Raw genomic sequence first — 18,182 nt, 5'->3', positions numbered from 1 at the left:
GTTAACGAATCCGACTAGGAACCATGAGGTTGAGGTCTTGCTCAGTGGTAAGGATCCAGCATTGCCGTGAGCTGTGGTGTAGGTTTCAGACGCGGCTTGGATCCCGCGTTGCTGTGGCTCTGGCGTAGGCTGGCAGCTACAGCTCCGATTGGACCCCTAGCCTGGGAACCTCCATATGCCTCGGGAGTGGCCCCCAAAAGGCAAAAAGACAAAAAAAAAAAAAGAGAGAGAACATCAGAGAAATGTGGCAAGTTGTCAGCTGGGGATGGGCGCGCACGCGGGGGCAGGGGTGTCTGTGGAGTATGTAGCCTAATTTCTTTCTTTCTTTCTTTCTTTTTGCTTTTTAGGGCCGCACCTGTGGCATGCGGAAGCTCCCAGGCTAGGGGTCCAATCCGAGCTACAACTGCCGGTCTATGCCACAGCCACAGCAACGCCAGATCCTTAACCTACTGAGCGAGGCCAAGGACAGAACCCGAAACCTCATTGTTCCTACTCTGATTCATTTCCACTGTGCCAGGACAGGAACTCCAGATTGGCTGTGTAAAAACGATGATACCACACTTTACATCAAACAGAGATGGTGGCTGAGGTCAATCGAGCTGGTAGTTACAATCGCTGAATGAATGAATGAATGAATGAATGAATGAAATGACTGGAGTGACTGGAGTGGCAGGCGATGGAGCTCTCTTTTAAGTACTAAGCAATGAATAGCCTGTAAGGATACCATTTGGCGAGGAATGGCGTGGGCAGAAAGCAGTGTTTCAGGAAGATTACCTTTAATTCAGGAACAATATCCTCATTGCCATTCTTGGAAGAATTAGCCTCAGCTAAAAGGTTTGACCAAAGACCTCTCTACAGGACACACTTTTTTGCCTCAGCATACATTTCCTTTTGGAAACCGTGGTTGACCTCCAGCACCAACACTTACTGAGGGCTACTTTTTTACCCTCAGGTTCTTTCCGGCATTTAAAATTTCCAATCCATCTGAGCCATTTTCACTCCATGGGAGCCGTTTCCCGTTTCTGGCGAGTCTGCGAGAACAGACAGTATAATAAGACTCCCAGGACCCAACACCCAGTCCAACTAAGAAGACCCGCTCGGGAGGGGGAGGGTGGGATCCTGCTCCTCACCCTCCACACTTGTAGGGGGCGCTGTCCGTCCTCCGCCCATCTAGTTCGCAGGCGCACGCCCTCCCTCCAGTCGTCAGGCTAGGCCACATCCTCCGACCTAGAGGCCGCGTCAGAGTTCCACGCCGACCAATCAGAACTGTCCATGTACTAGCTGGGGCGGGGCTGCCGAGGTAGGAGGAAGATGGCGGCGGGGGCGAGATGAGGTGTTGGCAGTAGAAAGGGGTTCGGCTGCGGGGGGCGGGGAACGCGGAGCAATGGCCCGCGCCGGCCGCAGGGCCGGATAAAAAGCGGTCGCGCCGCGGGTGTGGGAGGGAGAAGGGAGGACGCCCGGGCGCCACGAGAGTATGACGGGGCTGTACGAGTTGGTGTGGCGGGTGCTGCACGCTCTGCTCTGCCTGCACCGCACGCTCACCTCCTGGCTCCGCGTTCGGTTCGGCACCTGGAACTGGATCTGGCGGCGTTGCTGTCGCGCCGCCTCCGCCGCGGTCCTAGCGCCGCTCGGCTTCACGCTCCGCAAGCCCCCGGCTGTCGGCCGGAACCGCCGTCACCACCGGCATCCACGAGGGGGGTCGGCCTCGGCCGCCGCCCACCCACGACTACGCTGGCGCGCGGACTGCCGTTCTCTGGAGAAGCTGCCTGTGCACATGGGCCTGGTGATCACCGAGGAGGAGCAGGAGCCCAGCTTCTCGGACATCGCAAGCCTCGTGGTGTGGTGTATGGCCGTGGGCATCTCTTACATTAGCGTCTACGACCACCAAGGTGAGGCCTGGAGTGGCGATGCCGGGGCGTCTGTGGCCACAGGGACCGCACCTCCCGCAGGTGTACTTGGGGCGCGCCGTTCACCGCAGTTCTCCCGGCTCCGCGAGTTTACCTGTTCCGAAACTCTTAAGGGCAAATTAGGGTGCTAGCGCTTTCGAGGAAGGGAAATAGGCTTAATTGCACACCTATTAAGTCCCTGATTCGCTTTCAGTCGCTTTCTGTGTATTTAAAAATATTTCTTATTCGTTATAACGTCTCAAGAAGGTGGGTAATGTTTGTATACCCTTGTTTCACAACTGAGGGAGCCGAAATCAACAGAACTCACTGATTTGACCAAAGTTAGAAAGGTAGTAATAGGATTGAAATTTTAGCCAGTCTGTGCTTTTCCTCAGTTTTAGCTTTTTGTTACACCGATGTGGTTCTTCAGAGAAGCTCAAGGCACTGTTGGTAAATCACAGCAAGCTGAGGAGGATTTATGTCTAAGCTCAGTGGTTGGGGACAGGTGGCATTTGAAGTGGGCTTATGAAAAGTACGTGGGAGACTGGATAAGAAGAAAGGAAAGTGGTCACTTTCTGTCATCAGAGGTCTGGGATGATGTGGGATCCTCGATCTCTAGTGGCCAAGGCAGTACTTGACACAGTAATTGTCCTCCCATAAGTTTTAGTTGAGAAAATTTTCACCATAGGGAATTTCTGCAGCTACAAAAATTCAACATTTATGGGGAAGCTACAAATCTAAACCACAGTGCTTGGCATCTGCTTGAGATTCTTACATTTAATTCCAAGGACTCTAGACTTGTGGGGAGTAGACACACACTCACATGAGTGGCATGCTCAGTAATAAATGTTAGGAGTGAGTAACTGCTGTGAGAAGGGGGAAGAGAAATTCTGAATGGAGGAACTTGAGAAGTTAATGGAGAGGAGAGGAGATTTAAGCCAGACATTGAAAGAATGAGTAGGAGATAAGGCTGGGGAAGGCTCTGAATGTTAGCTTGGGTTTCAGTTAAATCCTGAAAGCACTGGAAATTCCTAAGAGGGAAGAGTGATTTAGGAGTATTGGTATGAAAGAAGGAAAACTAATGTTTTAGTTTTTGTTCAATAAGTTACTGGTGTGCTTTGCAATTTGGTTTTTAATCTTTAAATCTTTGTCAGATAGGCAGGTGTAAGTGTGAGGTTTTGTTAGGTTAGATTGAGGTCAGATAGTAATTCTTAGAGGGTATTAGAGTAATCTTTGGTTGACTTTTCACCTTCCTTGCAGCCAGCAAGGAATATGATGACTAAGTAGCCTGTCATCATCAAGTGATAATTTACCTTGTAAGGTAAAGTAAATACACTCAGGGGCTGACCTTTTATGAAACTTGACAAAGAACTTGACAGACCAGTAGAAATCACAAGACTGTTAAGAGGTGACACAATCTTTGCTTAAGAAATACTGTCTGGGGGGGGAAATAAGCGAAGCAGAAATGGGAATTAATTAAAGCCATTGAGTAGTGTGGTGAATTGACTTTTAAGTGAATCAGTTATGTCCCGGTGGTGATTTTTTTAACCTTTTGGTAGGGAAGGAAAATGAATAGATAAATATAGTTTCACTTGGTGACTGTGCCTCCTAACACAGATTATAATATTGCCACACTTTCTTGTTCCTCTAACTCTTGTTCCTGAATTGCTGATGTGATTCAGAAATATCCTATGTCATAGCACAAAAAGAAAAATGATTGGTAATGAAAAGGAAGAAGTCAAGCTAATCAGATATTGAGTGATAACCGAAAGGAGTTTTAGGGAACATTATCGGTGCAGGTTCACAGCATTTTGTGTTCTACTGTAAAAGCAATTTTAATTCTTTTTGTAAGGGCTAAGGGATTTTTAATTTCCTTGTTTGAAATAAGAGTCTTTCAATTTACTGATTCTTGGTTTTGATTGGTTGATGCATTTGTTTTACTGTTGATAATTGGGCATCTATTAAGTATCAGATACTGTTCCAGGCATGAGGGTGCAGCAGTGAAAAAGAAAAAATTCTGTGCTCATGGAACTTACATTTTAGTGGAAATCTGACAAATATTATAAATGACTAAAATGTATTAGACCAGAATGCAATGAGGAAAAATAAAGCAGGAGAATGGGAGAGGAATTTTGAAAATCAGTGGTGGAGTAGGGGTGAATTTTATTTTATTTATTTTTTGGTCTTTTTAGGGCCACAGTTGTAACATGTAGAGGTTCCCAGGCTAGGGGTCGAATCAGGGCTGTAGCTGCCAGCCTACACCACAGCCACAGCAACTAGGGATTGAAGCTACGTCTGTGGCCTACATCATAGCTCAGGGCAACGCCAGATTCTTAACTCACTGAGCAAGGCCAGGGATTGAACATGCATCCTCATGGATGCTAGTCAGATTCATTTTCCCTGAGCCACGAACGGAACTCCCGGGGTGAAGTTTTAAGTAGAGTTGCCAAAGAAAGCATCAGTGACTTCTGAGGATCAACTTGAAAGAGATGAGGGAGCAAGCCCTGTGGATGTGAGAGAAATTTTCCTTTTTCAGGGGAACTGTAGATACTTAAGCTATATTCAGTTTTCCCAAACTTTCACTTAAGCCTATTTCTATGTAAATATTTAACTTATTTTAAAACCCTTGTTGACATACTCTTAAATGCCACATTTATTGAGTACCTATTGTAATACGAAGCACTGGGATACCAAGAAGTACAAAAAATTGCACTCAAGTTAGGAGTTTATGCTCAAGTTAGGGATGGCTACTAAAAATTTATTTAAGGAGAGAAAGAAAAATCCCTGAGGAGCAGAGTTGTCCTCATATGTCCATAGTAAAGAAGAAAGTGGCTTTGCAAAAATAGGTAGAAATTGGATTAACATAAATAGTATAGGTTTCTGTGTGTGTGTGTGTGTGTGTGTGTGTGTGTGTGCACGTGTGTGTGTGTGTGCACGTGCGCTCCTGTGACAGAGAGAATGGGAAATTGCCCAATGCTGTTGTTCAAGCGTTCCTATTAGAATAGTTTGAATAGTAGCCCTGAGTAGTGTGTTGGTGTAAGTAAATATAATAGGTAATTACGTAATGGAAAGTTGAGAAATGAGGTAGGATGAGGCTTAGGCAACTGTTCTGGTTATCTCTTGCCTTGTGGCCCACCCTAAAGCATAGTGGTTTTTTTTTGTTTGTTTTTTTTTTTTTTTTTTTGTCTTTTTGCCATTTCTTGGGCCGCTCCCGCGGCATATGGAGGTTCCCAGGCTAGGGGTCTTATCGGAGCTGTAGCCGCTGGCCTACGCCAGAGCCACAGCAACGCGGGATCCGAGCCGCATCTGCAACCTACACCGCAGCTCACGGCAACGCCGGATCGTTAACCCACTGAGCAAGGGCAGGGACCGAACCCGCAACCTCGTGGTTCCTAGTCGGATTCGTTAACCACTGCGCCACGACGGGAACTCCCTAAAGCATAGTGTTTTAAAATAACCATTTATGTGCCCACCAATTCAGGGGCAGTTGGTGTCAGTTCTAGTCATAAGGATTATAGTTAGTAGTAGCTGGGACATAAAGATTTCTCACCATGCATTTAATTCCTGATTTGTGGTGGCTGGAGTAGATGGGGACAGTTTGGTCCCGTGACTTCACATGGCTGGCTAGTCTTCTCATTTAATAGTGGCCCTGGAGTAGTTGCACTTCTTTTACAGTCCCCAAGTTCCCAAGACTTCTTCAAAGGCCAAAGCTTAGGAAATCATGCAGTGTTACTTCTGCTGTATTCTCTTGGCCTGAGAAAGTACAGGCAGCCATGTTGGAGATGAGCTGCTGTACCACCTTACATTTTTCCCTGTCTTGTACCCCTTCACCCCCAGATTTGCATTTAAATCCATATTCATTCTAATTATAGTTGGATCTAGATTATATTTAATACTTAGACTAAAACATCCATTGATGTTTACTTTGGTTTGACTCTGCCAGCAAAGTGATCTTTTTATTTTTTTATTTTATTTTATTTTTTTTGTCTTTTTTGTCTTTTTGTTGTTGTTGTTGTTGTTGCTATTTCTTGGGCCGCTCCCGCAGCATATGGAGGTTCCCAGGCTAGGGGTTGAATCGGAGCTGTAGCCACCGGCCTACGCCAGAGCCACAGCAACTCGTGATCCGAGCCGCGTCTGCAACCTACACCACAGCTCACGGCAACGCCGGATCGTTAACCCACTGAGCAAGGCCAGGGATCGAACCCGCAAGCTCATGGTTCCTAGTCGGATTCGTTAACCACTGCGCCACGACGGGAACTCCAAAGTGATCTTTTTAATTTTCGTTTACCTGCAATATTTCTTGACTAGAATCAAAAATTTCTGGGAGTTCCCTTCATGGCTCAGCAGTTAATGAACCTGACTAGTATCCATGAAGACGTGGGTTCAATTCCTGGCCTCAATCATTGGGTTGGGGATCCCGTGTTGCCCTGAGCTGTGGTGTAGATCACAGACGCTGCTTGGATCTGGTGTTGCTGTGGCTGTGGTATAGGCCGGCAGCTACAGCTCCCATTCGACCCCTAGCCTGCTTGGATCTGGCGTTGATGTGGCTGTGTTGTAGGCCGGCAGCTACAGCTCTGATTCAACCCCTAGCCTGGGAGCCTCCATATGCCATGGGTGCCACCCTAAAAAGACAAAAAAAGAAAAATCGAGAATTTCTGCCAGTAATTCTTTCCTCTGTTAGACAATGGAATTATTTTCTCAGGAATTACTTTTTTTTTTTTTTTTTTTTTTTTTTTTTTTTTAATAGCCGCATTTGTGGCACATGGAAGTTACCTGGTTAGGTGTTGAATTGGAGCTGCAGCGGCTGGCTACATCATAACTGTGGCAATGCCATGTCTGAGCCACATCCGTGGCCTGTGCCACAGCTTGCTGCAATTCCAGATCCTTAACCCACTGAGTGAAGCCAGGGATTGAACCCACATCCTCGTGGATCCTATGCTGGATTCTTAACCTGCTGAGCCATCGTAGGAACTCCTCTCAAGAATTTCTTGAGGAGTTCCTGTCGTGGCTCAGCAGAAACGAATCTGACTAGTATCCATGAAGATGTAGTTTTGATCCCTGGCCTTGCTCAGTGGGTTAAGTAAGGATCCAGCGTTGCTGTGAGCTGTGGTTATAGGTCGCAAGCGTGGCTCGGATCCTGCATTGCTGTGGTTGTGCAGGCCAGTAGCTACAGCTCTGATTCAACTCCTAGCCTGGGAACGTCCATGTGTTGCACCTGTGGCCCTAAAAAGACTCCCCCCCAAAAAAAAATTTTTTTTTGAGCTCAGAATTCTCATATGGAGATTTGGCTATTTTGTCTACATTATTATAGTCTAAGAAACAACTGTAATTGGGCTGGTAAGGAGTTTGGGGCTTTTGGCGCTATAGCTTCAGGGTGCTGTGCTTGCCTGGGTCTCACTTGAAGTATGCCTGGATCCAGGTTAGCTGGATATGTTTTGTTATCTTCAGTGGTAGAACGTGTTCATGTTGCCCAGCTGTATCGGTGCCATTCTGGGAACCTTGCTATATAGGGCAGTATTTTTCAAAATATGGTCTCTGTACCATCTGTTAATGAGTCTTTGGGGGTGTTTATTAAAAAAATTCATATTCAACACAATTATGGATTAGGCCAAATTAGGGGAGTGGGACATGAGATCTCTATTTTTGTTAAGCTACTTACATGGTACATTTGTACATTAAAGTTTGACCTAACACAAATGAAAGGAGAGCCTACTACTTTTATTACATCAAATTATTCATTCATCTTTCATGTTCCTTTTCACAATGAGTATAATCTTGGAGGGGAGGGTTGTCTTAATGTTACTTACTATAAATTGGAGTGATCCAGAATAAGACATTGCCTTCTATGTGAGGTTTTTGCAACAAGACAAAAGAATTCTCTTGTTTTCTTCTCTTTCTTGTTTTTTTCTGTAGTCATAAATCTGTACTAGGTGTCTTAAATGGTTTTTGGGTACAGATTTCTCACACTAGCATTAAAAAGATCTGCCCAGTGTACTCCCAGCCTTCCCAGTCTGTTTCTCATTATTTTATATACCTTTTGTTGCATCCATATGAGGTTACTTGATGTTCCCTCCTGGTGTTTCCTCTTCTCCTTTTCTTAGCAAATGGCTGTTTACCTAGCAGAAGACTATCATTGATTCTTTCTAATTTTTTTTCCTTTTTAGGGCTGCATCCACAGCATATGGAAGTTCTCAGGCTAGGAGTTGAATCAGAGCTGCAGCTGCCGGCCTGTGCCACAGCCACAGCAATGCCAGATCTGAGCCACGTCGGCAACATTCACTGCAGCTTGTGGCAACACCAGGTCCTTAACACACTGAGCAGGGCCAGGAATTGAACCCACATCCTCTCAGAGACTACTTCAGGTCCTTAACCCACTGAGCCACAGTGGAAACTCCAGAAACATTCTGTTTCTAATCTTCACCTTTGTATAGTACATTTCAAATACAGTACAAAATTTCTCATTTATTTTAAATCCTGGGATGTCCTCTCCTTTTTCTACCAAAGGGCTAATCGCAGATCCTTTTATACCGATTCTTACTCTCACCTTTTAGGTAACCTCACTTCACTGTTCCACCCCCAGTTTTGCTGTGTCTTTGAAAAAGCTGTATCCTGCTTTTGAAATGACCTCATTCGCTGAGTACCCGTGTATTTAACCATAGTATTGGATTTATGTATGAAAACAAAGCTTTAGTTAATAGTAATAGTTATTCTTTGTTACCTTTTTTTTTTTTTTTTTTTTTTTTTGCTTTTTAGGGCTGCATCTGAGGCATATGGAAGTTCCCAAAGTAGGTGTCGAATCAGACCCACAGCTGCTGGCCTACACCACAGCCATGGCAATGTGGGATCCAAGCTGCGTCTGGGACCTACACCATAGCTCACGGCGATGCCAGATCCCCAGCCCACTGAATGAGGCCAGGGATCAATCCCGCACAGTCATGGATACTAGTTGGGTTCGTTCACTACTGAGCCATGTTGGGAACTCTCTATTCTCTGTTACTTTTACTGTGTGCCAGATGGTATGCAAGGAAGTGCATTAAATCCTAGTACTTTTTACTAGGCAAGAAACTGAGACTTAGAAAGCCAAGAACCCATATAATATATAGTAAGGGGCAGGTCTAGAATTTGAACCAGATTTTATTTCAAAGCTTTTGTATTTAACCATAATGCTATACTAACTTCCATTTATAAGAGAATGTAAGCACAGTATGGTCACTTTTAGTACTATTCCTGATTATGTTGGGTTATCCTATAGCCTTGGTAAAGTGGTACTTATCTATAGGTGATAGAAATAATTTGTAAAAGATATGTAAAGGCAAAGAGAAAATTTCTTCACACCACTAATACACTAATATAAATGTTTACCCTGGGAGTCATTGGACACACTTTAATTTTTTAACCAACTAAATTTAATTTTATGGCACTTCTGCTTTGTATTTCCCTGTCAGGTAAGCAGAATCTGTGCAGATAATCTCATTTTAAAAAATGTGCAGCCAGAGGCTAAGAAAGCCCACATGGCTTGTTCGTTTTACACATCTCTCCTGCTGAAGAGCTGGGACTCAAAACCTAGCACATGACCCATTATGCTGGGCCACCACCACACCATCCTTTGCTACAACATGCTCATTCCAGTGTAAGTGTTGATCTGTGAGGTGTCCTGGGGCTCTCTCTGTTATAAATTGTTTAATGGCTTTTAAGATTTATTTTGTTATGACTACTTCAGTCATATAAAATTTTATTGGTAGATTTTTCTAAAAAATAATTGTTCCATAAGTATATGTGTTCTTTGAAAATTGCCTCTAATAGTATCATAATTGCCTCTAATAGTATCTATGAGGATAACCGCTAGGTAACTTATTTAGGCGTCTAGTTTAAAAAGAAGGAAAGTAGAGTATTTTGAATATTGGGCATTTATTTATAAAAAAGTATTACTTTAGTGCTTTAGCTGGTGAGATGCTTTGCAACAGAAGAGATTGGTTCAGCGTGTATCTCATTTGTCTTCTTTTTCTTTCTCTTGTGAATACTTATTAGATATTTAAAAATCTGTTTCTGGAGTTCCCATCATAGCTTAGCGACTAATATCCATGAGGACACAGGTTTGATCCCTGGCCTCTCTCAGTGGGTTAAGGATCCAGTGTTGCTGTGAGCTGGGGTGTAGGTCACAGACATGGCTCGGATCCCGAGTTGCTGTGGCCGTGGTGTAGGCCGGCAGCTGTAGCTTCGATTCAACCCCTAGCCTGGGAACCTCCATATGTCATGGTGCGGCCCTAAAAAGACTAAAGAAATAAAAATCTGTTTGTATAGAAGGGAAGGAATAAACATTAAAAATTTGAATTTCGGATTAAAAGGAGAATTATTAAACATGTATTTTGTCTCAGTTGATTATTCATTTCATATAAATTTTAAAAGCAGTTTTTAGGAGATACAGATAAGATTTGCTGATTGAATACCTATTTAATTAAACTCCTTGTTACTTGGTTCCCTTAATTTAAAAAAAGTATTATATCATGGCATTACTACCCAGTTAATGTGTATGTAGTTGAGTGTTAGGGTAGATTGAATATTGAAACTTGTGATTCTAAAACATTTTAACTAATAAAGACTCCAATAAGGTCTTTATATACCGAATACATTATATAATCTAATTTGTGGATAGGGCATATTTAATTCTACTCTCTGAAATATTTTCTCTCCTGGTTTCCATGATATCGCGTATGGTCAGATTTCTTCTTGTCTCATTATTCCTTCTGAGTTGTATGTCTGGCTTGTTTGCTCCACTTCTAAAAGTTGGGATGTCCTAGAGTTTTATGCTGTATGTGTGCCCTTGTGTTTCTTATGTTCCTTCTATCTTTTTTTTCAAAAGATTTCTGCTCATTTGTAAAAAGATCAGCTTTATTTTGTGAAGTTTAACTTTTGTGGGAAGGAAATTAAATATTTCATAGTAAGGTGGATTTAGCATCATTTATCAGCATTACAAATAGTTTTTGAACTGGATAATTAGAAGCCAGGAGACCTGGATTTCGTTCTAAAGTCTTAGACACTTGACTGAGGACAATTGCTTGACCTTTCTGAGTCTATTTCCTCATTTGTAAAAGGATGGGGTAAAATAATTCTTGAAGTTCATTATTATATAATTCTATAATATAAAAATTATGATATAATTTTCTCAAATTTATAATTCAAATTTATTTATTTATTGTCTTTTTGCCTTTTTTCTAGGGCCACACCCATGGCATATGGAGGTTCCCAGGCTGGGGTCTAATCGGAGTTTATAATTCAAATTTATAATTATATTTGCTAATTTTTCTCCCTTAGATTAGTTATTTCTAAGTGAATGCAATCTCAGCTTCCTTCTGCATACACTGTCTTTTGTTATAGTTTCTTTTTTTTTTTTTTTTTTTTTTTTTTGGTCTTTTTGCCATTTCTTGGGCCGCTCCCGCAGCACATGGGAGGTTCCCAGGCTAGGGGTCTAATCGGAGCTGTAGCTGCCACCCTACACCAGAGCCACAGCAACGTGGGATCCGAGCCTCGTCTTTGACCTGCACCACAGCTCACGGCTACGTGAGATCCTTAACCCACTGAGCAAGGCCAGGGATCGAACCCGCAACCTCATGGTTCCTAGTCAGATTCGTTAACCACTGCGCCACGACGGGAACTCCCTATAGTTTCTTTGCTTACATTGTTTTGGCATTAGTTTACATTCTTTGAAGGTAAACAAGATGAATTTATGATATGAGAAAAAGACTCTCCATATATATCATGATATTGTGTAGAGGAAATTGCCTCTCAGTCAAAGACATTATTGTATCTTGTTGCATTTTTTGTGTATCATGTGAAATGTGTATTGTAGGCTTTGAATCTTGAAAATGGTAGGCTGAGAATACTGTTTATGAGTGAGATAAGTACCGTATAGTATAATGAGATTTCTAGATGGGGGTCAGGCTGTGAGGTATCAGGTATTGGTGACAACACTGAATCCTTAACCTGCTGTGCCACAAGAGAACTCAGAAACGATACTTTTAAATTTTGTCTCTTCATCCAAATCAGCCAAGACAAAGGTTCAGTTTAAAATAACTTTATGAAAGTCTTCTTCATGAAAGGTACTTTGTAATGGTGCCTCTGTATAACATTTTTCCTTTTAAACAGAATTTCTACTTGTGTGCAGTAAGGAAGTGTCTCCTTTTATTGTGAAAGGTTCCTGGAAACTTCTTAAAAATTCCATTCAGTGACGTGTCCATTTAGGTCTTGTTGTTGTTGAGTGGCATTTTGTGCACTGATAAGTCAGTTTACTAAATAAACATTGAACTTATGCAGGGTGGAAGGTGCCTTGGGGGAAAGTGATGAGTAAGACCTAAGTTCATAAGTAAGATTACTGTTCGTTGGGAGTGAAGGAATTAACTATACCTAATAAAAAGTAAAATACTGGTTTAATAAGGAGTTTGAACAGGGTGTGTATTTGGAGGGAGTGAGGTGAGCCAGAGGAGGAATTGGGTATATCTGGCTGGGGGATTCAGAAAGGCTTCTTGAAGGTAAGTGACATTTCAGCTGGCCTGTAAAGAATTAGAATTTTACAGGTGTGGGCTTGGGGAAGTAACAAAAGTTGAAGGTTGGAGTCACTTGATGTGTTTGGGGGGGCAATGTAAGGTAATCTGATTTGCTAAGCATAGAGTATAGAGAAATTGATAGATTTGTTTATTTCATAAACATGTGTTATACCTACCAAGTGTGGAAGTATGGGCTAAAGTGTTAACGCTGATCTAAGCAGTTTGGTCTTAATACATTAATCATTTTGGAAGCCACTAAAGGTATTAAAGTTGGATTCTGCCAGGATGTACCCAGAGAAGACCAGTCTGGTAGTTAATCTAGTGATACATCGTAGAAGGGGCAGGAAGACCCATTAGAAGGTAGTTGTAATACTATAAAGACGACAACTATTGCTTGAAACAGTGGGGACAATGGACAAAAGGAAATGGGTACAGGAAACATTGCTGTAGAAGAGTAAAGGGTTTAGCATCGAATAGGGCATTGAGGGTGGTGGTAATAATGTTGGAGAGTAGAGAGGATGCCTAGGTGACTGGGCAGGTAGTGATGCCTTTATTAGAAATAGAACAAAAAGAAGGGCTATGTTTTGTTTTTTAATTATGGAAACCTTTACAACAGTTATGATTTTAAATCACCTATTGTCTTGTCAACCATATACTTACTGTTCTCTTAATGTCTGTTTTTTTCTGGGCTTTTCCCTTAAGTGCTGTTTTGTTTTGTTTTGTTTTATACATGATGTAATATAGCATTTTGAGAGCTAGCTTTAAGAGATAAGCTGCCAAGCTTTAGGTTGGTTCCTTTTCAGATGCTTATAGAAATTCAAGGTAGGATTAGATATTTGAATGAACTCAAAATGTTAGGAAGCAAATGTTGATGCTGTTTTGTTCCTCATGGATGTTTTGCATTAATTTTTAAGTCCTTAAAGATATTACATCAAGTTATTATTAATCTTAATTACTGGTTTTTTTTTTTTGTAATCATCCCCCTCCGTTTTGCCTCGTTTATCTTACCCTGGCCTTGAGTGGTTTTAAAGTCCTGTGAGTGACTAGAATCAGAGAAGGAGGAGCACATGGACAGAAAGAGGGCTGTATGTTTTTGTATCATATGTATGAATGTTATGATTGACTTGAGGATAGCTATTATACCCTACATATTTATATTACTACACAGCTATTACTATTCCAAACATTGTTGTTCAGATAGCTTCCAATATTAATCACTTTCCTTTTTTCTTTTATTTGAGAGTGTATATATATGTGTGTATATATATATATATACATATATATATATGTATATATATATATTTTTTTAGTCTTACTCTGGATATGGGCATTACAAAATGTTCACTTTAATATTTCCAATCTATGATTGGCCCACCCTTAGCCCTCTGCTCTTCTTTGCCTTTGGAGATCTTATTTATCATTTGTTTGTGTGTGGCTCTTACCTTGAGGATTCTCTGTCTTTTGTGATGTTACCTTTTCAGCCCCACACCTGTAAAATCTCTTAATTCTTCACGAGCTGGATGAAATGTCACTTACCTAAAAGTGTCCTTTCCTAATCCCCCTGTTGGTCTCTGACCTGTCATTGTCTTTCTGTAGACATTTATTTATTGAGTGTCTGTTTTGTGCCAGGGACTGTGGTAGCCTCTGGTAAGCAAAACAGTTAGGGTTAGAGCCCTCCCCACATGGTGCTTATGTGGCCTCATTTCCACGTGTCTTTTAATTGCTTTTACAATAACCCCCACTTAAATATTTTATCATCAGCTGTCTAAAACTAAACTTGTCTCTTCCTTCAAACCTTAACTCTTTGTAGAATTTCCCTACTTTAAAAAAATGTTATTTTCTGTTAGCCAGGATTAAAGCTGTGGAATTTTCTGTGTTTGCCTCTAATCAAATCTTGTTCTTTATTCTCTCAGCTCTTCCTTTGTAGTGAGTTTTTTCCCATTGCTTTATCAAATTATGTGTGGACGACTGTAGTAGTTTGTTGCCTGGCCTTATCTGTATTGTTGGCAGGTTGGTTTTCCTAAAGATAAAAATTTCCACATTGCTCAGAAATTTCCCGTTACCCACTGGGTAGGCAAAAGGGAATAAAATTAGGCCTATCTTTTTCTTTCTTTTTTTTTTTTTCTTTTTCTTTTTAGGGGCACACCTGTGGAACATGGAACTTCCCAGGCTAGGGGTCGAATTGGAGCTGCAGCTGCCAGCCTATGCCACAGCCAAGAGCAACTCAGGATCCAAGCTGTGTCTGCGACCTACACCATGGCTAACAGCAATGCCAGATCCTTAACCCACTGAGCGAGGCCAGGGCTGGAACCTGAATCCTCGTAGATACTAGTCGGATTTGTTTCCACACCACAACAGGAACTCCCCTTATCTCTTTTATCAAATCATTTGTACCAGTTTCTCTGACTTTTGAGAATTCATTGTCTTTTTTCTTAAGCATTTTCACCTTCTATCTTCTCTATTTTCTTCTAACTTTCTAAGGTCAGCTCAGCTTAAGTCTTGTTTTATGTTTGCTTCTTTGTTTTTGTTTTTCTGGCCACACCCATGGCATTCCTGGCTCTTAGGTCAGGAATGAACCTCTGCGGAAGTTGCCACCACCACAACAACACCCAGTCCTTAACCTGCTGTGCCACAGGGGAACTTCAAAGTCTTACTTGTTTTACAAAGCTTTTCCCTACCAGAGAAGACTGCTTTTATATTTGTACTGCTATCACACATACACAACCAAGTTGACACTATATATGTATATGGCAGATTCAGCAGATTCTGTACTATTTTACGTATATTTATTATGTTCTCTCTCCCAGGTAATCTTTGAACTGTTTTAAAAGGCAGATCTGACCGAGAGTTCAGAGAAGGCACACTTGATTAAAGGTCAAAAAGGCAATGGCCACTAGAAAGCTGGCTTCTCTGAAAATAGCTGGATTGTTTTAATTAGAGCTTAGCTTCATATTAAATGTATGTCACATAGGTCCTTCATCTTTCTCAGTGATATGATAGTAGTTAAAGTTTTAACTATTCTGTGTATGGTTGGAGGATCAAAAACAGTTTTATGTAGTATATTTTCATGCTTTATTTGAATTTACTAAATTTTGGTTTCAATTCTTTTATCTCTTCTCTGCTTTTTATTAAATCGTATTATTTCTTCTTACCATAAAAGATAACATCAAGTTGAGGTAATAGTGTTGTGTGCACAGAGTAAATCTGTAAGGAAATTACATTAGACTGGAAGAAAGGAAGACAGAGGCTTTGGGCCACTTCTGCAGTTTACAACTTCCTATACAGGTCCTTTAGGAGTCTTGTCTTACACTTGTGTCTCAGTTTTTTAATCTGTAAATAAAGATGTCAAGTAAATGGTCTCTTAAAATTTCTCTCAGAGTTCCCATCACTGTTCAGCAGGTTAAGAACCTGAGTGGTATCCATGAGGATGTAGGGTCAATCCCGGGCTTCGCTCAGTGAGTTAAGGGTCCTGCATTGCTGTGGGCTGTGGTATAGGTTTCAGACTTGGGTCCCATGTTTCTGTGGCTGTTGTGTAGGCTGGCAGCTGCAGCTGTGATTCAGCTCCTAGCCCAGGAACTTCCATATGCTGCAGGTGTGGCCCTAAAAAGAAAAAAAAAATTTTCTCTCTCATGCTCATATTAACACATAGATGTTATCCTTGTCTGTTTTTTGGCTTTAGCCTGAAGCTAGACTCTTGTTTTTTTTTTTTTTTTTTTTTTTTTTTTTTTTGCCTTTTTTTCTTTTTTTTTTTTTTTTTTTTTTTTTTTTTTTTTGGCTTTAGCCTGAAGCTAGACTCTTGTAATAACAAAGTTTTGTTGTCATGTTTTCCTTTTAGATTGTAGTTTAGGATTAGTCATCACTGCTTCATTTGGAATTTGTTGTTTTCACAATAAGCATCCATTAGCTATTGAGGAGAATAAATTAACCTAGTTGATATTCACCATTTTTTCCTTTTTAAGGTATTTTCAAAAGAAACAATTCAAGATTGATGGATGAAATTTTAAAACAGCAGCAGGAACTTCTGGGCTTAGATTGTTCCAAATACTCACCAGAGTTTTCGAATAGTAATGATAAAGATGATCAAGGTAAGCATGAGTATAAAGTTGAATATCTGACATAATGCAGATATATTTTGGGTTTCAAGGCAAATTCTGCTACTCATTTATTTGTTTTGCTCTGTTAGTCTTTGTTGTTATTATCATCTTTTTTTTTTTTGCTTTTTAGGGCTGCACCCAGGGCATGTGGAAGTTCCTAGGGTAGGGGTCAAATTGGAGCTACAGCTGCCGGCTGATGCCACAGCCACAGCAACGCTAGATCCCTGACCCACTGAGTGAGGCCAGGGATCAAACCTGCATCCTCATGAATACTAGTCAGATTCATTTTCACTGTGCCACAGTGGGAACTACCAGTGTTGTCGTCATCTTTAATCATCAGATTCAGATTTTCCTTTCTTCATCTTGTTAAAAGATAATTTGCATAAAAAGATAAAATCATGACTTTCATAGATACTAAAAAGTAAACACAAGTTTAAAGATTTTATTTAACTTTTTTTTGTTGTTTTTTGGGGGCCACATCTGCGGCATATGGAAGTTCCCAGGCTAGGGGTTGAATTGGAGCTGTAGCTGCCAGCCACAGCACAGCAACAGCAACATCAGATCCCAGTTGCATCTGTGACCTACACCACAGCTTGTGGCAACTATTTAACTCTTAAACAACCAGGAACCAGGTAGATTTTATAACCAGTTCAAACAGAATCCAAAGAATGGACATATATAGATGAGAAATATTGAAATAAATATGTAAATAGAGGCAAAACTTGTTTTTCTATGGGATGAACATAATTGAATCTCTGCCAGACAAAAGCATTGCATGTCTATAGATAAGAATCTGGCATTGCTATCAGTTTCCTAGCATCCTATCAATTGTAAAATATCTCCATAGAATCAGAATTTGATAAGGTGGATGTGTGTACCATAGACAATTTATATGCCATTGAAGCACATTTTTTTTCTAGTCTTCATTTTTGTCTTCTATCTTGTGTTATTGCTAACTGCATTATAATTGTTGTTGGCATTTTAGGTGAATGGAAATTGTACATTACCCTGTAACTAAAATTTCTGTTTTCTAGAGGATTTCTTCACAGATACATGGTCATTTTGAAAAGAAGGCTATATGTAAATACACAAACAAATGTTAATGTGGTTTCTTTCAGCAGAGAGTAGCTAAGTATGTTGTGATAACTAAAATTGAAGGGCTCAAACTATTCTTATTTACTATAAGAACTGTACCTTTATTTTAGTCTGAATTGAGTATTTTTTGAAACTGATTTTGACATGTATCTGGACGAGGGTATCTTATTTTAATACCTTGTTTGTTTCTTCCTCCAGTTTTAAATTGCCAGTCGGCAGTGAAGGTGCTGTCCCCAGAAGACGGAAAAGCAGATATTGTGAGAGCTGCTCAAGACTTTTGCCAGTTAGTAGCCCAGCAGCAAAAGAAATCCACAGATTTGGATGTAGATATGTTAGACAGTTTGCTTAGTAAGTCATGTATGTTTGTTTTTAGGTCTGTCCCACAAGGGTACAGTATGAAGGAGAATATCTAAGTTTCATTCACACCATAAAGCCTGATTTTGTTGTTGTTGTCATTATGCCTGTTATGTTTCTGTAGTTAAGAGACCCATATGTGAAAGTTTTGAGATAAATTTGTAGGCAGTTCACTTGCACAAGGAATTATTGGTAAAGGAGAGCACCTAAAA

General features: G+C 40.9%; 1 protein-coding gene across 1 annotated transcript in view; it reads left to right on the top strand.

The window, feature by feature from the left end:
* Positions 1,260-18,182, top strand: part of NUS1 (NUS1 dehydrodolichyl diphosphate synthase subunit) — a 29,454-nt gene continuing 12,531 nt past the window's right edge. The window contains exons 1-3 of the mRNA XM_001928072.7: positions 1,260-1,889; positions 16,387-16,512; positions 17,815-17,964. Coding sequence (XP_001928107.4) covers positions 1,475-1,889; positions 16,387-16,512; positions 17,815-17,964 — 691 coding nt within the window. The 5' untranslated portion in view covers positions 1,260-1,474. The remainder of the gene's footprint in view (positions 1,890-16,386; positions 16,513-17,814; positions 17,965-18,182) is intronic.

This window comes from Sus scrofa, chromosome 1, assembly GCF_000003025.6.
Source record: "Sus scrofa isolate TJ Tabasco breed Duroc chromosome 1, Sscrofa11.1, whole genome shotgun sequence".
Lineage (NCBI taxonomy): Eukaryota > Metazoa > Chordata > Mammalia > Artiodactyla > Suidae > Sus > Sus scrofa.
This window is presented reverse-complemented; position numbering and strand designations above follow the sequence as displayed.